The 14,617-nt window shown below is 46.2% G+C and overlaps 1 protein-coding gene across 1 annotated transcript in view; it reads right to left on the bottom strand.

Moving 5' to 3' along the window:
• LOC103638876 (glycosyltransferase-like KOBITO 1) overlaps window positions 1–3,846 on the bottom strand; it is a 90,176-nt gene extending 86,330 nt beyond the window's left edge. Inside the window, exon 1 of the mRNA XM_035962844.1 lies at window positions 3,772–3,846. Within this exon, the coding sequence (XP_035818737.1) occupies window positions 3,772–3,846 (75 nt within the window). The remainder of the gene's footprint in view (window positions 1–3,771) is intronic.
• Between the last annotated feature and the right edge of the window lie 10,771 nt (window positions 3,847–14,617).

The following is a 14,617-nucleotide window of genomic DNA, read 5'->3' as shown; positions in this document are numbered from 1 at the left end:
GAACGTTGGTGGATGACCTCTCATGAATTCAGCACGCTTGTCCTGGGCATCTGAGACATCTGAGGCTGAGGTGGTGCCTGCTGCTGCTGCTGCTGAATGGCGACCAGAGTCTGACCAATGGCTTGGACTGCCTGAGTCTGCATCAGGAACATCTGCTCGATGGACATCGGGGGCGGGGGCGGCAGCTGCTGTTGCTGGGGTACCTCTTCCTGTTGAGCGGCTTGCTCCTGCTGAGCACGCCTTCCTCCTCTGCGCCTGTTCTCTGACATCTGCAGAATGCAACCACACATCAGAACTGATCTTGCAAATCTTGCAGCATAAGAAGAGAGTATAGAATTCCCCACAACGCTGAATAGATGAGCATCTTCACTGATCTCCAACACAGACCACACAGCTTCTCAGATAAAGAGGAAAGTGGAATAAAAGGCTTCCCAACTAAATAGCTAACTCCTTTAACAGAACAGGTAAACCAAAATGCAGGGGATACCCACACTCTGGTGACAGTCATTACAAAGATCCAAATCACACATAGTTCATCATGACAAACATAAATGCACAGGATATAGCAAACTACCCTGTCTAACTAAGACTAACTGAAAGCGAGACTAACGCTAAGACTGTAGCTTCTACGTATATATTTTGTATTAATTACAAGATCCAACTCTAACGATCTATGGTTCTAGATTTATCTTGGTCTTGCAGTCGGGATTGCCATAAGACTGGCGTCCACGCCGAGGTGAGCGGTACGGGTGCTGAGTCCCGACAGGAGCGGGGGAACCATCATCCAGGTGACGACGTTCCGCGCGCTCAGCCCGCAGCAGGGCGATCTCAACACGAGCCCTACTCAGCTCGTCTAATGCATGGTCCAGCTCCGTGTTTAGCACGGCGGCTAGGTTGACTGTGCTGCTCAACCTAGGATTGTCCTCACCAACAGGTGAGACAATCACGCCTCCTGTGCTGCCAGATGGACGACTGGGGTAATACTTCAGGTCGAGACCGTTAGCTACCCCACCGAGAACCGAGCAGTAGTGCGAAAGCGCACGTCGTGCGGCATCTTGCATGGCTGCCTCAGCTGAGTCCCGCTCAGAGATGGAATAGTGCTCTGAGCAGACCTCAGCACCCTGGAGACTGTTCTCCGGACGACGTACCAAGCAGGTCGCCTCCCAGCGGTCCGGGTAGACCCCGCGACTATGCTGGTAGACCACACAGCGATACTCGATAGACCAAGTATGCCGGTTAAGTGCCCGACGTAGCAGGGTGTCGAGCGCATCATGGAAGTGACACCTGCGAGCAGCGTCGCGAGTGATGGGTCGAGCAACCCATCCTTCCGGCTCCTGGTCAGCAGAGAAGTCGGTGTCGTGGCTCGAGCTGTCGTCGCCACCTCCGTCGTCTGGGTCTCCTCCAGCAGCTACTCCAGAGGCTAGGGCGCCCAGTGGTGGTGCAGGGGGCGCCTCCAGGGGAAGCACAGGGGAGCAGCTCTTCACAGACTCTATCTCCTGTTGGAGCGAGAAAGAAGAGCCTTGCTGCTCCTGTCGTCGACATTCCTGCTCCTCATGCAGGCGGTGGTGCAGCCTCTCCAAGTGGCTGGACTGACCGGCCACGGGACGGCGAAGCGGACGCTCAGCAAGACGAGAGGGTAAGAAGGGGATGATGGACTTTCGTGCAGTGTGTCTAATACGAGCCATCTACAAAAGACACCGCAAGCAAAAAAGTGAGAACAGAATTAATATGACCAGCAAGTAATGAACCATAAATAAATGAAGGATTAGAATAAAACACATTTTTCAGCAAGGTATAATATATAGTAGAACATAGGTTTTGGTCGATATGACCAACTTTTGAAGGGATATCAAAGTCAAGGCAGGGACAGAGGTCTATAGTCCTTAGAACGACCATTCTATTCTAGGTTAGCGATCCTACAGTCAGCACAGCTTTGATACCACCTATGTCACACCCGGTTTTAGAAGGCAAACCGAATGCGAACCATGTACGTGCCAGGATCAGCAATTCACGTACACAGCAGTTACATAACATGGACATCATCACACGGTGCTCAAATAGTATTAAAAAGGGAAATAATAGTCGATTACATCATATATCTGAGACATCCACATAGTCTTTACAATAAATCAAAGTGCGAAAACGAAACGTAGATAAACGCGGCCTTCACAGGCAGCCGACTGGGGGTTGCCGCTAACCCACGCCTAGAACTCGTCATAGTCTTGGAACTCCTGGAAGTCTCCTTTCACGGCTTCATCTTCTCCTGAGCAGTGGTTGCAATGTTGACAACCTGGGGATGGGGGGGTTGATGTGTAGAGCAAGGGTGAGTACACATCAACATACTCAGCAAGTATCCTGTTTGGCTGTAGTGGACTAGCTTTATGTGAGGATAAGTCAAGCAGTTGCTTTTAGTTGGTCAGATTATTATTTACTAGTAGAAAGCCAGGTTTTAACATTAACCCAAGTTATTAGCCCGATGTACCCTTTCCAAACGGAAAGAATACCACTTACCAGCACCATAGTCATAACCAAAACCATCAGTCTCATTGCCACCTATAAACCAAAATGTCTCTGATCAAGTACCACTAATCACTGGAGCTCCCTTGGCCGCTCATAACCGCGAGCACGGCTGATATATCAGTTTTCAAACACTCTGCAGAGGTTGTGCACTTTACCCACAAGCCGCGATTCCCTTTCTGCCTGGAGAGAGCTACTCCCCATTGACCACTGCCTAGGTTGTGACACCCCAGGTGTCAGTTTCGTGTTATGTCGGGAGATTTGTCCCTAACGCGAATGCTCAGTGAAAATTTCTATTTCTCGATCGTGTCTATCTCTGTCTATCAGGCTTTCTCTTGGAAGTTCACCGAATTCGGAGTTAATCGATCGCGAGAAACAACCAATTTTGGAGCGTGTTAAAAACTTTTAATTCTCGGAACAAATGCAGACTCGAACATCATTCTCGAAATATAAATCTCATCTGAAGCTCTTTAAATCAAACTCTCGACGACTGTTATTTGATCTGAGCCCGAGTCTAATATTTTCGAACCTTGATCTATGTTCGACTATTTTATTCGGATCCGTACTCTCAAACAGAATACTCAATATGTCGTCCTCTAATTAATTTCTATCCGATTCGGCTTAATATCTCTGTATCTAATCCGATTTCAAAATCAGCATCGACAACGATTTTAAAATATCACGATTCGCTTTCTCCGACTAAAAATCCAAAGCCGATCAGAAATCTGAGAGAAACTTTTATTTCTAAAATAGTGCGCGAGGAATTATTTCCGAGTGAAGTCAAATACAACTCTCGGCCGAATTAATCGCTCAATCGTCCGTTCGTTCGAACGCTAGTTCACGTTGTTTTGCGTACAAACGAATTCCGCGGGAGCATTTTTTTTATTCGAAAAAATAATTTAGCGCGACCCGAGTACGTGTTTTGGGCCAAGCCCATTCCAGCCCAACCCAGCCCATTTGGCCCACTAAGGAACCCTAACCCTAGTGCCCTTCTATAAATAGGAGCTCTCTCCCTTGCAAATTGGAAATTTTCCATTCCCCCCCCCCTAGCCGCCACAGCCTTCTTCCTCCTCTCCCCCACACGCACAGCTCTCTCTTCTTCCCTGTACATGGCGTAGAAAAATCTCCCAGCCGTGCAGCAGCTCTGCGCGCTCCCCTCCATGGCGCCCTCCTCCCTGGCTTCCCTCGCGCAGGAGCAGAAGCTGCAATGGACGCCTCCCTTCCCAAGCTCAAGTGAGCGCGGGGCAGCAGCACCTTCGTGCCCAACCGACGCCCAAGCTCCTCCACGCCATGGTCGTGGGCTTCCATGGCGAGCAGCTTCCTGTCCATGGCGCGGTGCCTCTGCTCTCCCTCACACGGCGCTCTCATTCCTCCCCACGTGCAGCACCTCTGCTCCCCTTTCCATGGCGTCCAGCAGGGAGCACAACCAGCGTCGTTTTCCTTCCATGGCGTGAGATCCTCCCATGGCGCTCCCCTGTTGAAGACCCTTGCCGGCGCCCTGCCCGAGGTCTTCTTCCCCATGGCACCGGGATCCTTCCTTCCGACGGCCGTGCTCCTCATGAGCGCTCTGCGCGAGCTCTGCCGAACCTGCTATTTCCCTGCGCGCGGCTGCGACACATGGTCCTGCTCCTCCTATCTTCCCCACCAAAACAGCAAGCCCCCACCGCATCCAGGTGTTCTCGCTGCTCAGCTTGGCTGCGCGAGCTCGCTGCGGGACGCCCTAGCCGCTGCTCGCCTCAACCACATCTCCATGGCCGAGCTCACCACTTCACTGCTGCAGCCCCTCCCCTTGCTCGCTTTTCGCCGTGCGCAGGGTGTTTGACTTAATGCCTGCGAAGGAGATGTGTTGTTGCAGCCCCATCGACGCTCGCCGGGTGTTTGCTGTTTTTGGCGCAGACCCGCTCGCGACGTCGTCGACCCTCGGTGAGACATCCCGCTATCATTGCTGTTTATTTTTCCAACATGGGTGATGTTCCATGAACTGCCGCCAACAAATTTTTGTGTGTTATCGCAGCTAGTGGTCGACGCCGCGCTTCGCGCCTTGGCCGTTTGACGAAATGTCGAGCCATGTGGACAGCCCACACGCCTAGTCACGACTCGTTCAGTGTAATACCCAAAAAAATAGTATACAAGGAATATAGAGAGATCTCCTTATTTTATGTGCCATATTTGCATCATAAAAAGAGCATACATATAATTAAGAAATGAATTAAAACAAATGATAAAAAAAATATATGCATCATGTTGGAGTTATATGTTTGTGCATTAAATAAAATAATAAGGATAACAACAATGAGATAACAATTTTAGAAGTTGGATTAAACCCTAAATTGAAATTAGGGTTTTGAAAATAAGGAGAGAAACGATATGGAAATATAAGTAATATAATTATTGGTACTTTTAATTTCACAATATACTCTGAGTATAATTTGGCACAAGATTTAAATTTAAATTTGAAGTTAAAATGGAATTTGGGAACAAATAAGGGAAAAAGAAAATAGAAAGAAAAAGGAAAAAGAAAAAAAAAACTGAACTTGGGCCCCAGTACTTCAATTCGGCCCACCGATGGAAACCAACCGCGCGGCCCAACCGCGAGCCTGGTTGGCTGACTGTCTCGCGGGGCCCACTGGTCAGCTGCCCCTCTCGCGCCCACCGATCTTCCTACCGCTGGCGCGTGGACCGGGATCGCGCATCCTTCCTTCCGTGGCTGACAAAGGGACCGAGTCGTCAGTCTTCCCTTTCCATCGCCGTACGCTTCGGAGGTGCGCTCGCAACCATGGCGCGCTCCTCGGAAATCCGTTGAAGCCCCCACGAACCGACCCCGGGCGGCCATAAATAGGGCGGGGCCGCAGCCATCACTCCCTTTCTCTTCGTCGCCAGCGCGCAGCTACCCACACCCGCTCGACCTCCACCACCACCGGCGTGTTGCAGACGAGATTCTCCACCGCCGCTACCAAATCGGTGTAGACGTCGTGCAAGGATCGGTGCGCTTGGGGCTGGGAGCTTCGCCGAGCCTCCGTGGAGCTGTCGGCGACCTTCGCAGAGGGAGAAGACCACCGGGTGGCCGGCGATTTCTCGTCGGATTCGTTGTACCGCCGTGGAGCCGCGTGTCACCGTGGTCGGACCCCTGTGCTGCGTTCCCTCGGTAAGAATCCCGTCGCTAGTGTTCATCTTGTCATCCGCATTGGGTCGTTCGGTTCAATTGGGTGCTTAGCGCCTGGGCAAACTCCGATTTGGTGCCCTCACCGGGGCTCGGCTGGGAGTGAAGCGTGGTGCGGCGCCGCCGTCTCGGGTGCTCGGAGGTAGGGGATAGATCGTAATCCGTTGATCTATCAAGCAACGGCTAGGATCGGGGCTGGACGCAGAATTATTGCGCGCCGTTGATTTTGGAGCAACCGGTGCAGATTAGGAGTTAGCATACCCCTTCGCTCGGTAGAATAGGGCCCGTTGATCCGTGATCGGACGTTCTCTGGGGCATTAGCATCACATTAAATCCACGCCGCAGATCTCCGATCAGACGGTTTGATTTACTCGCAGGTTTGGCATGCGCCAGATCTAATCGACGCCGTTCGTTTCTAATCGGACGGCCGTAATCGGCCGGTACCTCTTCGCCATACCACTTTGCAGAAAGACCCCTATAGAATTTAGAAAATAACCCGCCATCCAATGTTGCAGCCCTCTGAGTCTCAGTAATCTTGCGCCAGAGCCCCTGAGTTCTTCAGATATTGTCGCCCAGTCCAGAGCTCATGAAAATCAAATAAATAAAATCAGAAATGGATTTTCAATATAAAAACAATTCCTAGAACTTATTTAATCCATAGAAAATCCATTTTTAGTCCAAATCACTCCATTCCAGTTCCTAAAATTTTGTAATTTTATTCTCCATCATTTAGTGTCTCTGTTTTGACATGAAAACAGTAAGAAAATTAATTTATCATTTAATCCTATTTCAAGCACATTAAATCTTAGGAAATTCATAACTTGAAATCTATAACTCCAAAAATTATGATTCTTGTTCCTAGGATTCTATTTTAATATATAGATTATTACTGTGTATTTTGTTCACATGTTTGGTGTGATGTTAATTTCTCTATATACACTGTGCTTGTTTGTATTGTGGCGAGTAGAAGAGCCCGTGACTGAGGATCCTGGTGAGCAGCAGGTTGAAGTAGCTGAGCAGGAGCTCATTGAAGGCAAGTTGTGCCCTTGACCACTTTTTACCCAATAATGTTCTTTAATATCACTTATCCATGCATAGGTTAATTTTGATGGGACCCAATAGGTCACCCTAGATTGTTTATCTCATTACCTTGTTTACCCCTGAATCACTTGGGTAGTTTGCTATTGCTTTAAATGGTTTTGGGATAATCATTTATTACCTCTATGTTCCAATTCTTGTTGTTATTCTGTTTATGTTCATGTTGTTATCATTAATGTTAATTGGAACATAGAGCTTAACTTGAGAACCACGTGCCACCACAAGGGTTTAATGGGACGCCCTTGGCTGATTAACTAGGAAAGCTAGTGGAAGACTACCTTACCCGAAAGGGGCAAGGGCAGTAGGGGAGAGGTCAGTGCGGGGAGGTCCCTGGTTGATTTTGCTGCGATGGCGGTCAGCCAGGAACCCTGTACTGGATCTTCCCATAAACTGTAGCGGGTTTTCGGAAGCTAGTGGAACTTTGTAAAGGCCTCGTAGTGTTGCCCTGCCGCGCTTCCTAGGTAGAGGTGTATGGGATTCGCGACCCCTTGGCAGATGGGTAACATGACTTGTGGGTAAAGGGTACAACCTCTGCAGAGTGTAAAACTGGTATACTAGCCGAGCTCACGGTCATGAGCAGCTCAGGACTCTCTGATGTTTAAATTATGGAACTTAAATTCAATTTTGTCATTTGCATTGCATGGGTTTATTATTAATCTTGTTCAATTACTTTACTTATGGTTTGGTATTTACTTACACTTAGTAATTGCTAATAAAAGTTTGACCAACATTAAAAGCAATGCTCAGCTTTAACCATTCTCTTTGATAAGCCTTACACTCCATGAGCTCCCACCTTTGGTGAGTTCATGTCACATTATTCCCCACAACTTGTTGAGCGATGATCATGTGTGAGCTCACCCTTGCTGTCTCACACCCCCCCCACAGGAGAAGAGCAGGTGGTTCAGGAGGAGCTGCCTAACACTGAGGAGTTCGATCTGATCTAGGTGGCGTTTCCAGTCGACATTGGCGCCGACGATCCTTAGTTCGTTTTATGTTTACACTTTTACTTTGTAATAAGTCTTCCGCTATGTAATAAATACTCTGATGATTTATGACATTTATCTCTATACACTCTGTTATTATATGTGTTGTCTTCTTGGCGCATGTATGAGATGCACCTGGCTTTGTTCCTTAAAGCCGGGTGTTACAGAAGTGGTATCAGAGGAAATGTTGACTGTAGGACGAAACCTAGATAGAAATGGACAAACCTTTCCTACTTACCTTACTCTGACTCATTCTATACTCATCTCATCTTGATCTTGTCTCACCTTTTGCTTTCCTACTCTGATTACTCTTACCTTCTCTACTCTGAGACGAGATGGATTTCACACCTTGGAATCCTACATTTATGATATTTTAAGAGATAGGAAACCTAAGACAAAAATTAAAATTATTTTTCTATTAAAAAAATGTTGGTTGATTGTTCTGATGATCAATGCTTGATTTGCTTCTTTGATTGATTGGTATATTATATATGGACATCTTAGCATGTACCACCATAAGGTAATGTATTAGCTTTAGTGGATAACACACTAATCTACTTAGCTAATAAATCCCTCGCAGTAACATTTCTCGTAATTACTCGCCTTGTCTACAAATCTTCCTTCTTTCCCTGTGTTTCTACCCCAGATGGGCTACCCCTATACTGTTAGAAGAAAGCAGTATAGATTTGATCCTTGGTATGTCATGGTTAAGAAAGACAAAGGCAGTATATACACTGTGCTAAGGGAACCGTAGAACTCACCAGTTCCAAAGGACAAAGATTTGAAGTTGAAGTTGCAGTAACTACCACCATCAGATTAGCGGCAATCTTAGTAGATGAGAAGTTTTTGGGTGACAACATCCGGGTGGTTAGAGATTTTCCGGATGTCTTTCCAGAGGAGTTACCAGAGATGCCACCTGATAGAGAAGTTGAGTTTGTTATTGATCTCTTACCTGGAACCGCCCCTATTTCTAAACGGCCATATAGGATGTCCGTAGAGGAGTTAAAGGAACTTAAGAAGCAATTAACAGAATTACAAGAGGCTGGGTACATTCGTTCGAATTCTTCACCTTGTGGAGCGCCGGTTCTATTTGTACAGAAGAAAGATGGATTGCAAGGGATGTGCGTGGATTAAAGGTCCCTTAATGGTGTCACTATGAAGAACAAGTATCCATTACCCCGCATTGAAGATTTATTTGATCAGATGAGAGGTGCTAGGATATTCTCGAAGATTGATCTCCGATCCGGTTACCATCAGATGAGGATTAGACCATCGGATATTCCCAAGACGGCTTTCTCGACTCGATATGGATTATATGAGTTTACTGTTATGTCGTTTGGATTAACCAATGCACCAGCTTATTTTATGAACTTGATGAATAAGGTGTTTATGGAGTATTTGGACAGATTCGTCGTGGTATTCATCGACGATATTCTTATCTATTCTAAGAGTGATAGTGATCACGAGGAACATCTAAGGATGGTGCTACAGAAGCTACGAGATAACCAGCTATATGCCAAGTTCAGCAAGTGCGAGTTTTGGATTGGCGAGGTGCCATTTCTTGGTCATATTATTTCTAATGGAGGAATAGCAGTGGATCCTGCTAAAGTTAAGGAGATAATGGAGTGAAGAGTACCCACTACAGTTACCGAGATTCGAAGTTTCTTGGGATTAGCAGGCTATTATCAGAGATTTATTGAAGGATTTTCTAAGATTGCTAAGCCTATGACTTCGCTTTTGGAGAAAGGAAGAGAGTTTAAGTGGGATGAGAAGTGCCAAGATGGCTTTGATCAATTAAAGAAGAGGTTGATGTCGCCACCAGTGTTGGTTATGCCAGATCTACCGAAGGATTTGACATTTATTGCGAAGCATGTGGCCAAGGCTTGGGATGTGTGCTCATGCAGGAAGGACATGTGATTGCCTATGCTTCTCGTCAGTTACGCAAACATGAGTTGAACTACCCCACTCATGACTTGGAATTGGCAGCCGTTGTGCATGCGCTTAAGATTTGGAGACATTATATCATGGGGACCAAGTGCCAAGTATACACGGATCATAAGAGTTTGAAGTATATATTCACTCAAAAGAATCTCAACCTTAGGCAACGCCGTTGGTTGGAGCTTATTAAGGATTACGACTTGGAGATTCACTATCACCCGGGCAAGGCAAATTTGGTTGCGGATGCCTTGAGTCGCAAGGAGCATGTTCATTCAGCTATTGTTGCCCAGCTACCCGATGAGAATGTTGAGGATTTCAGGAGACTTAACCTGGGGATAGTCGCTCATACTGAAGGAGTTACTATTGATGTGGAACCTACTTTGGAGCAAGAAATCCGCAAAGGACAAATTGGTGATGCTAAAATCAAAGAGATCAAGGATCTGATTACTGAAGGTCGAGTTCCGGAATTTACGGAAGATGAGCAAGGCACTGTATGGTTCAAGGACAGAATGTGTGTTCCTGATATTAAAAGCCTTCGAGAGACTATTTTAAAGGAGGCCCATGATTCAGATTATTCTATTCATCCTGGTAGTACTAAGATGTATCAGGATTTGAAGCGGAAGTATTGGTGGTATGGATTGAAAAGAGATGTAGCTGCACATGTGGCTATGTGCGATGTATGTCAAGGAGTTAAGGCTGAACACCAGAGGCCAGCTGGACTATTGCATCCACTGAAGATACCCGAGTGGAAATGGGAAGAGATTGGTATGGATTTTATTACTGGATTGCCTCGCACCCAGAAAGGATATGATGCTATATGGGTGATTGTGGATAGATTGACTAAAGTGGCTCACTTTATTCCTGTAAAGACTACTTATAAAGGTTCTCAGCTAGCAGAGTTATATATGGCTCGGATTGTGTGTTTACATGGAGTACCAAAGAAGATCGTGTCTGATCGAGGTTCGCAGTTTACCTCAAGATTTTGAGAAGCTTTCATGAGAATATGAGTACGAAGTTGAATTTTAGCACAGCTTATCACCCTCAGACTGATGGACAGACTGAAAGGACTAATCAAGTATTGGAAGATATGTTGAGAGCATGTGCCCTTCAGCATGGAGGAAGTTGGGATAAGAGTCTACCTTATGCTGAGTTCTCATATAATAATAGTTATCAGGCCAGTCTGAAGATGTCACCTTTTGAAGCTTTATATGGGAGGAAGTGCAGGACTCCTCTATTTTTGGACCAGACTAGAGGAAGATAGTTCTTTGGACCTGAACTTATTCAAGAGGTAGAAGAACAAGTTCGTATAATTCAAGAGAATTGGAGGGTAGCTCAGACCAGACAAAGGAGCTATGCGGATAATAGAAGAAGGCTACTGGAATTTGAGGAAAGAAATCGGGTGTACCTCAAGGTGTCACCACTTCGTGGAATGAGGAGGTTTAAAGTCAAGGGAAGATTGTCCCCTCGCTATATTGGACCATTCTGAGTTTTTAGGCGAGTTGGGGAGATGGCATACCAACTTGAGTTACCTGCTAGTCTATCAGATGTGCATAATGTGTTTCACGTATCTCAACTCAAGAAGTGTCTCCGTGTTCCTCAGGAACAGTTACCCATGGAAGAGCTCAGTGTTCAAGGTGATTTGACTTACACGGAGTATCCCGTCAAGATTCTTGATACATTGACTCGTGTTACAAGAAATAAAGTGATAAAGATGTGCAGAGTACAATGGAGTTACCATGAGAAGATGAAGCAACATGGAAAAGAGAAGAATAGCTTCGCATAGATTTTTCCCATCTTTTCCCTAGATCTTCTCAAATCTCGAGGACGAGATTCTTGTTAAGGGGGGTAGGATTTGTAATACCCAAAAAAATAGTATACAAGGAATATAGAGAGATCTCCTTATTTTATGTGCCATATTTGCATCATAAAAAGAGCATACATATAATTAAGAAATGAATTAAAACAAATGATAAAAAAAATATATGCATCATGTTGGAGTTATATGTTTGTGCATTAAATAAAATAATAAGGATAACAACAATGAGATAACAATTTTAGAAGTTGGATTAAACCCTAAATTGAAATTAGGGTTTTGAAAATAAGGAGAGAAACGATATGGAAATATAAGTAATATAATTATTGGTACTTTTAATTTCACAATATACTCTGAGTATAATTTGGCACAAGATTTAAATTTAAATTTGAAGTTAAAATGGAATTTGGGAACAAATAAGGGAAAAAGAAAATAGAAAGAAAAAGGAAAAAGAAAAAAAAACTGAACTTGGGCCCCAGTACTTCAATTCGGCCCACCGATGGAAACCAACCGCGCGGCCCAACCGCGAGCCTGGTTGGCTGACTGTCTCGCGGGGCCCACTGGTCAGCTGCCCCTCTCGCGCCCACCGATCTTCCTACCGCTGGCGCGTGGACCGGGATCGCGCATCCTTCCTTCCGTGGCTGACAAAGGGACCGAGTCGTCAGTCTTCCCTTTCCATCGCCGTACGCTTCGGAGGTGCGCTCGCAACCATGGCGCGCTCCTCGGAAATCCGTTGAAGCCCCCACGAACCGACCCCGGGCGGCCATAAATAGGGCGGGGCCGCAGCCATCACTCCCTTTCTCTTCGTCGCCAGCGCGCAGCTACCCACACCCGCTCGACCTCCACCACCACCGGCGTGTTGCAGACGAGATTCTCCACCGCCGCTACCAAATCGGTGTAGACGTCGTGCAAGGATCGGTGCGCTTGGGGCTGGGAGCTTCGCCGAGCCTCAGTGGAGCTGTCGGCGACCTTCGCAGAGGGAGAAGACCACCGGGTGGCCGGCGATTTCTCGTCGGATTCGTTGTACCGCCGTGGAGCCGCGTGTCACCGTGGTCGGACCCCTGTGCTGCGTTCCCTCGGTAAGAATCCTGTCGCTAGTGTTCATCTTGTCATCCGCATTGGGTCGTTCGGTTCAATTGGGTGCTTAGCGCCTAGGCAAACTCCGATTTGGTGCCCTCACCGGGGCTCGGCTGGGAGTGAAGCGTGGTGCGGCGCCGCCGTCTCGGGTGCTCGGAGGTAGGGGATAGATCGTAATCCGTTGATCTATCAAGCAACGGCTAGGATCGGGGCTGGACGCAGAATTATTGCGCGCCGTTGATTTTGGAGCAACCGGTGCAGATTAGGAGTTAGCATACCCCTTCGCTCGGTAGAATAGGGCCCGTTGATCCGTGATCGGACGTTCTCTGGGGCATTAGCATCACATTAAATCCACGCCGCAGATCTCCGATCAGACGGTTTGATTTACTCGCAGGTTTGGCATGCGCCAGATCTAATCGACGCCGTTCGTTTCTAATCGGACGGCCGTAATCGGCCGGTACCTCTTCGCCATACCACTTTGCAGAAAGACCCCTATAGAATTTAGAAAATAACCCGCCATCCAATGTTGCAGCCCTCTGAGTCTCAGTAATCTTGCGCCAGAGCCCCTGAGTTCTTCAGATATTGTCGCCCAGTCCAGAGCTCATGAAAATCAAATAAATAAAATCAGAAATGGATTTTCAATATAAAAACAATTCCTAGAACTTATTTAATCCATAGAAAATCCATTTTTAGTCCAAATCACTCCATTCCAGTTCCTAAAATTTTGTAATTTTATTCTCCATCATTTAGTGTCTCTGTTTTGACATGAAAACAGTAAGAAAATTAATTTATCATTTAATCCTATTTCAAGCACATTAAATCTTAGGAAATTCATAACTTGAAATCTATAACTCCAAAAATTATGATTCTTGTTCCTAGGATTCTATTTTAATATATAGATTATTACTGTGTATTTTGTTCACATGTTTGGTGTGATGTTAATTTCTCTATATACACTGTGCTTGTTTGTATTGTGGCGAGTAGAAGAGCCCGTGACTGAGGATCCTGGTGAGCAGCAGGTTGAAGTAGCTGAGCAGGAGCTCATTGAAGGCAAGTTGTGCCCTTGACCACTTTTTACCCAATAATGTTCTTTAATATCACTTATCCATGCATAGGTTAATTTTGATGGGACCCAATAGGTCACCCTAGATTGTTTATCTCATTACCTTGTTTACCCCTGAATCACTTGGGTAGTTTGCTATTGCTTTAAATGGTTTTGGGATAATCATTTATTACCTCTATGTTCCAATTCTTGTTGTTATTCTGTTTATGTTCATGTTGTTATCATTAATGTTAATTGGAACATAGAGCTTAACTTGAGAACCACGTGCCACCACAAGGGTTTAATGGGACGCCCTTGGCTGATTAACTAGGAAAGCTAGTGGAAGACTACCTTACCCGAAAGGGGCAAGGGCAGTAGGGGAGAGGTCAGTGCGGGGAGGTCCCTGGTTGATTTTGCTGCGATGGCGGTCAGCCAGGAACCCTGTACTGGATCTTCCCATAAACTGTAGCGGGTTTTCGGAAGCTAGTGGAACTTTGTAAAGGCCTCGTAGTGTTGCCCTGCCGCGCTTCCTAGGTAGAGGTGTATGGGATTCGCGACCCCTTGGCAGATGGGTAACATGACTTGTGGGTAAAGGGTACAACCTCTGCAGAGTGTAAAACTGGTATACTAGCCGAGCTCACGGTCATGAGCAGCTCAGGACTCTCTGATGTTTAAATTATGGAACTTAAATTCAATTTTGTCATTTGCATTGCATGGGTTTATTATTAATCTTGTTCAATTACTTTACTTATGGTTTGGTATTTACTTACACTTAGTAATTGCTAATAAAAGTTTGACCAACATTAAAAGCAATGCTCAGCTTTAACCATTCTCTTTGATAAGCCTTACACTCCATGAGCTCCCACCTTTGGTGAGTTCATGTCACATTATTCCCCACAACTTGTTGAGCGATGATCATGTGTGAGCTCACCCTTGCTGTCTCACACCCCCCCCACAGGAGAAGAGCAGGTGGTTCAGGAGGAGCTGCC

Source organism: Zea mays, chromosome 9, assembly GCF_902167145.1.
Source record: "Zea mays cultivar B73 chromosome 9, Zm-B73-REFERENCE-NAM-5.0, whole genome shotgun sequence".
Classification (NCBI taxonomy): Eukaryota; Viridiplantae; Streptophyta; class Magnoliopsida; order Poales; family Poaceae; genus Zea; species Zea mays.
The sequence above is the reverse complement of the archived record's forward strand: the minus strand, read 5'-3'. Positions and strand labels throughout refer to the sequence as shown.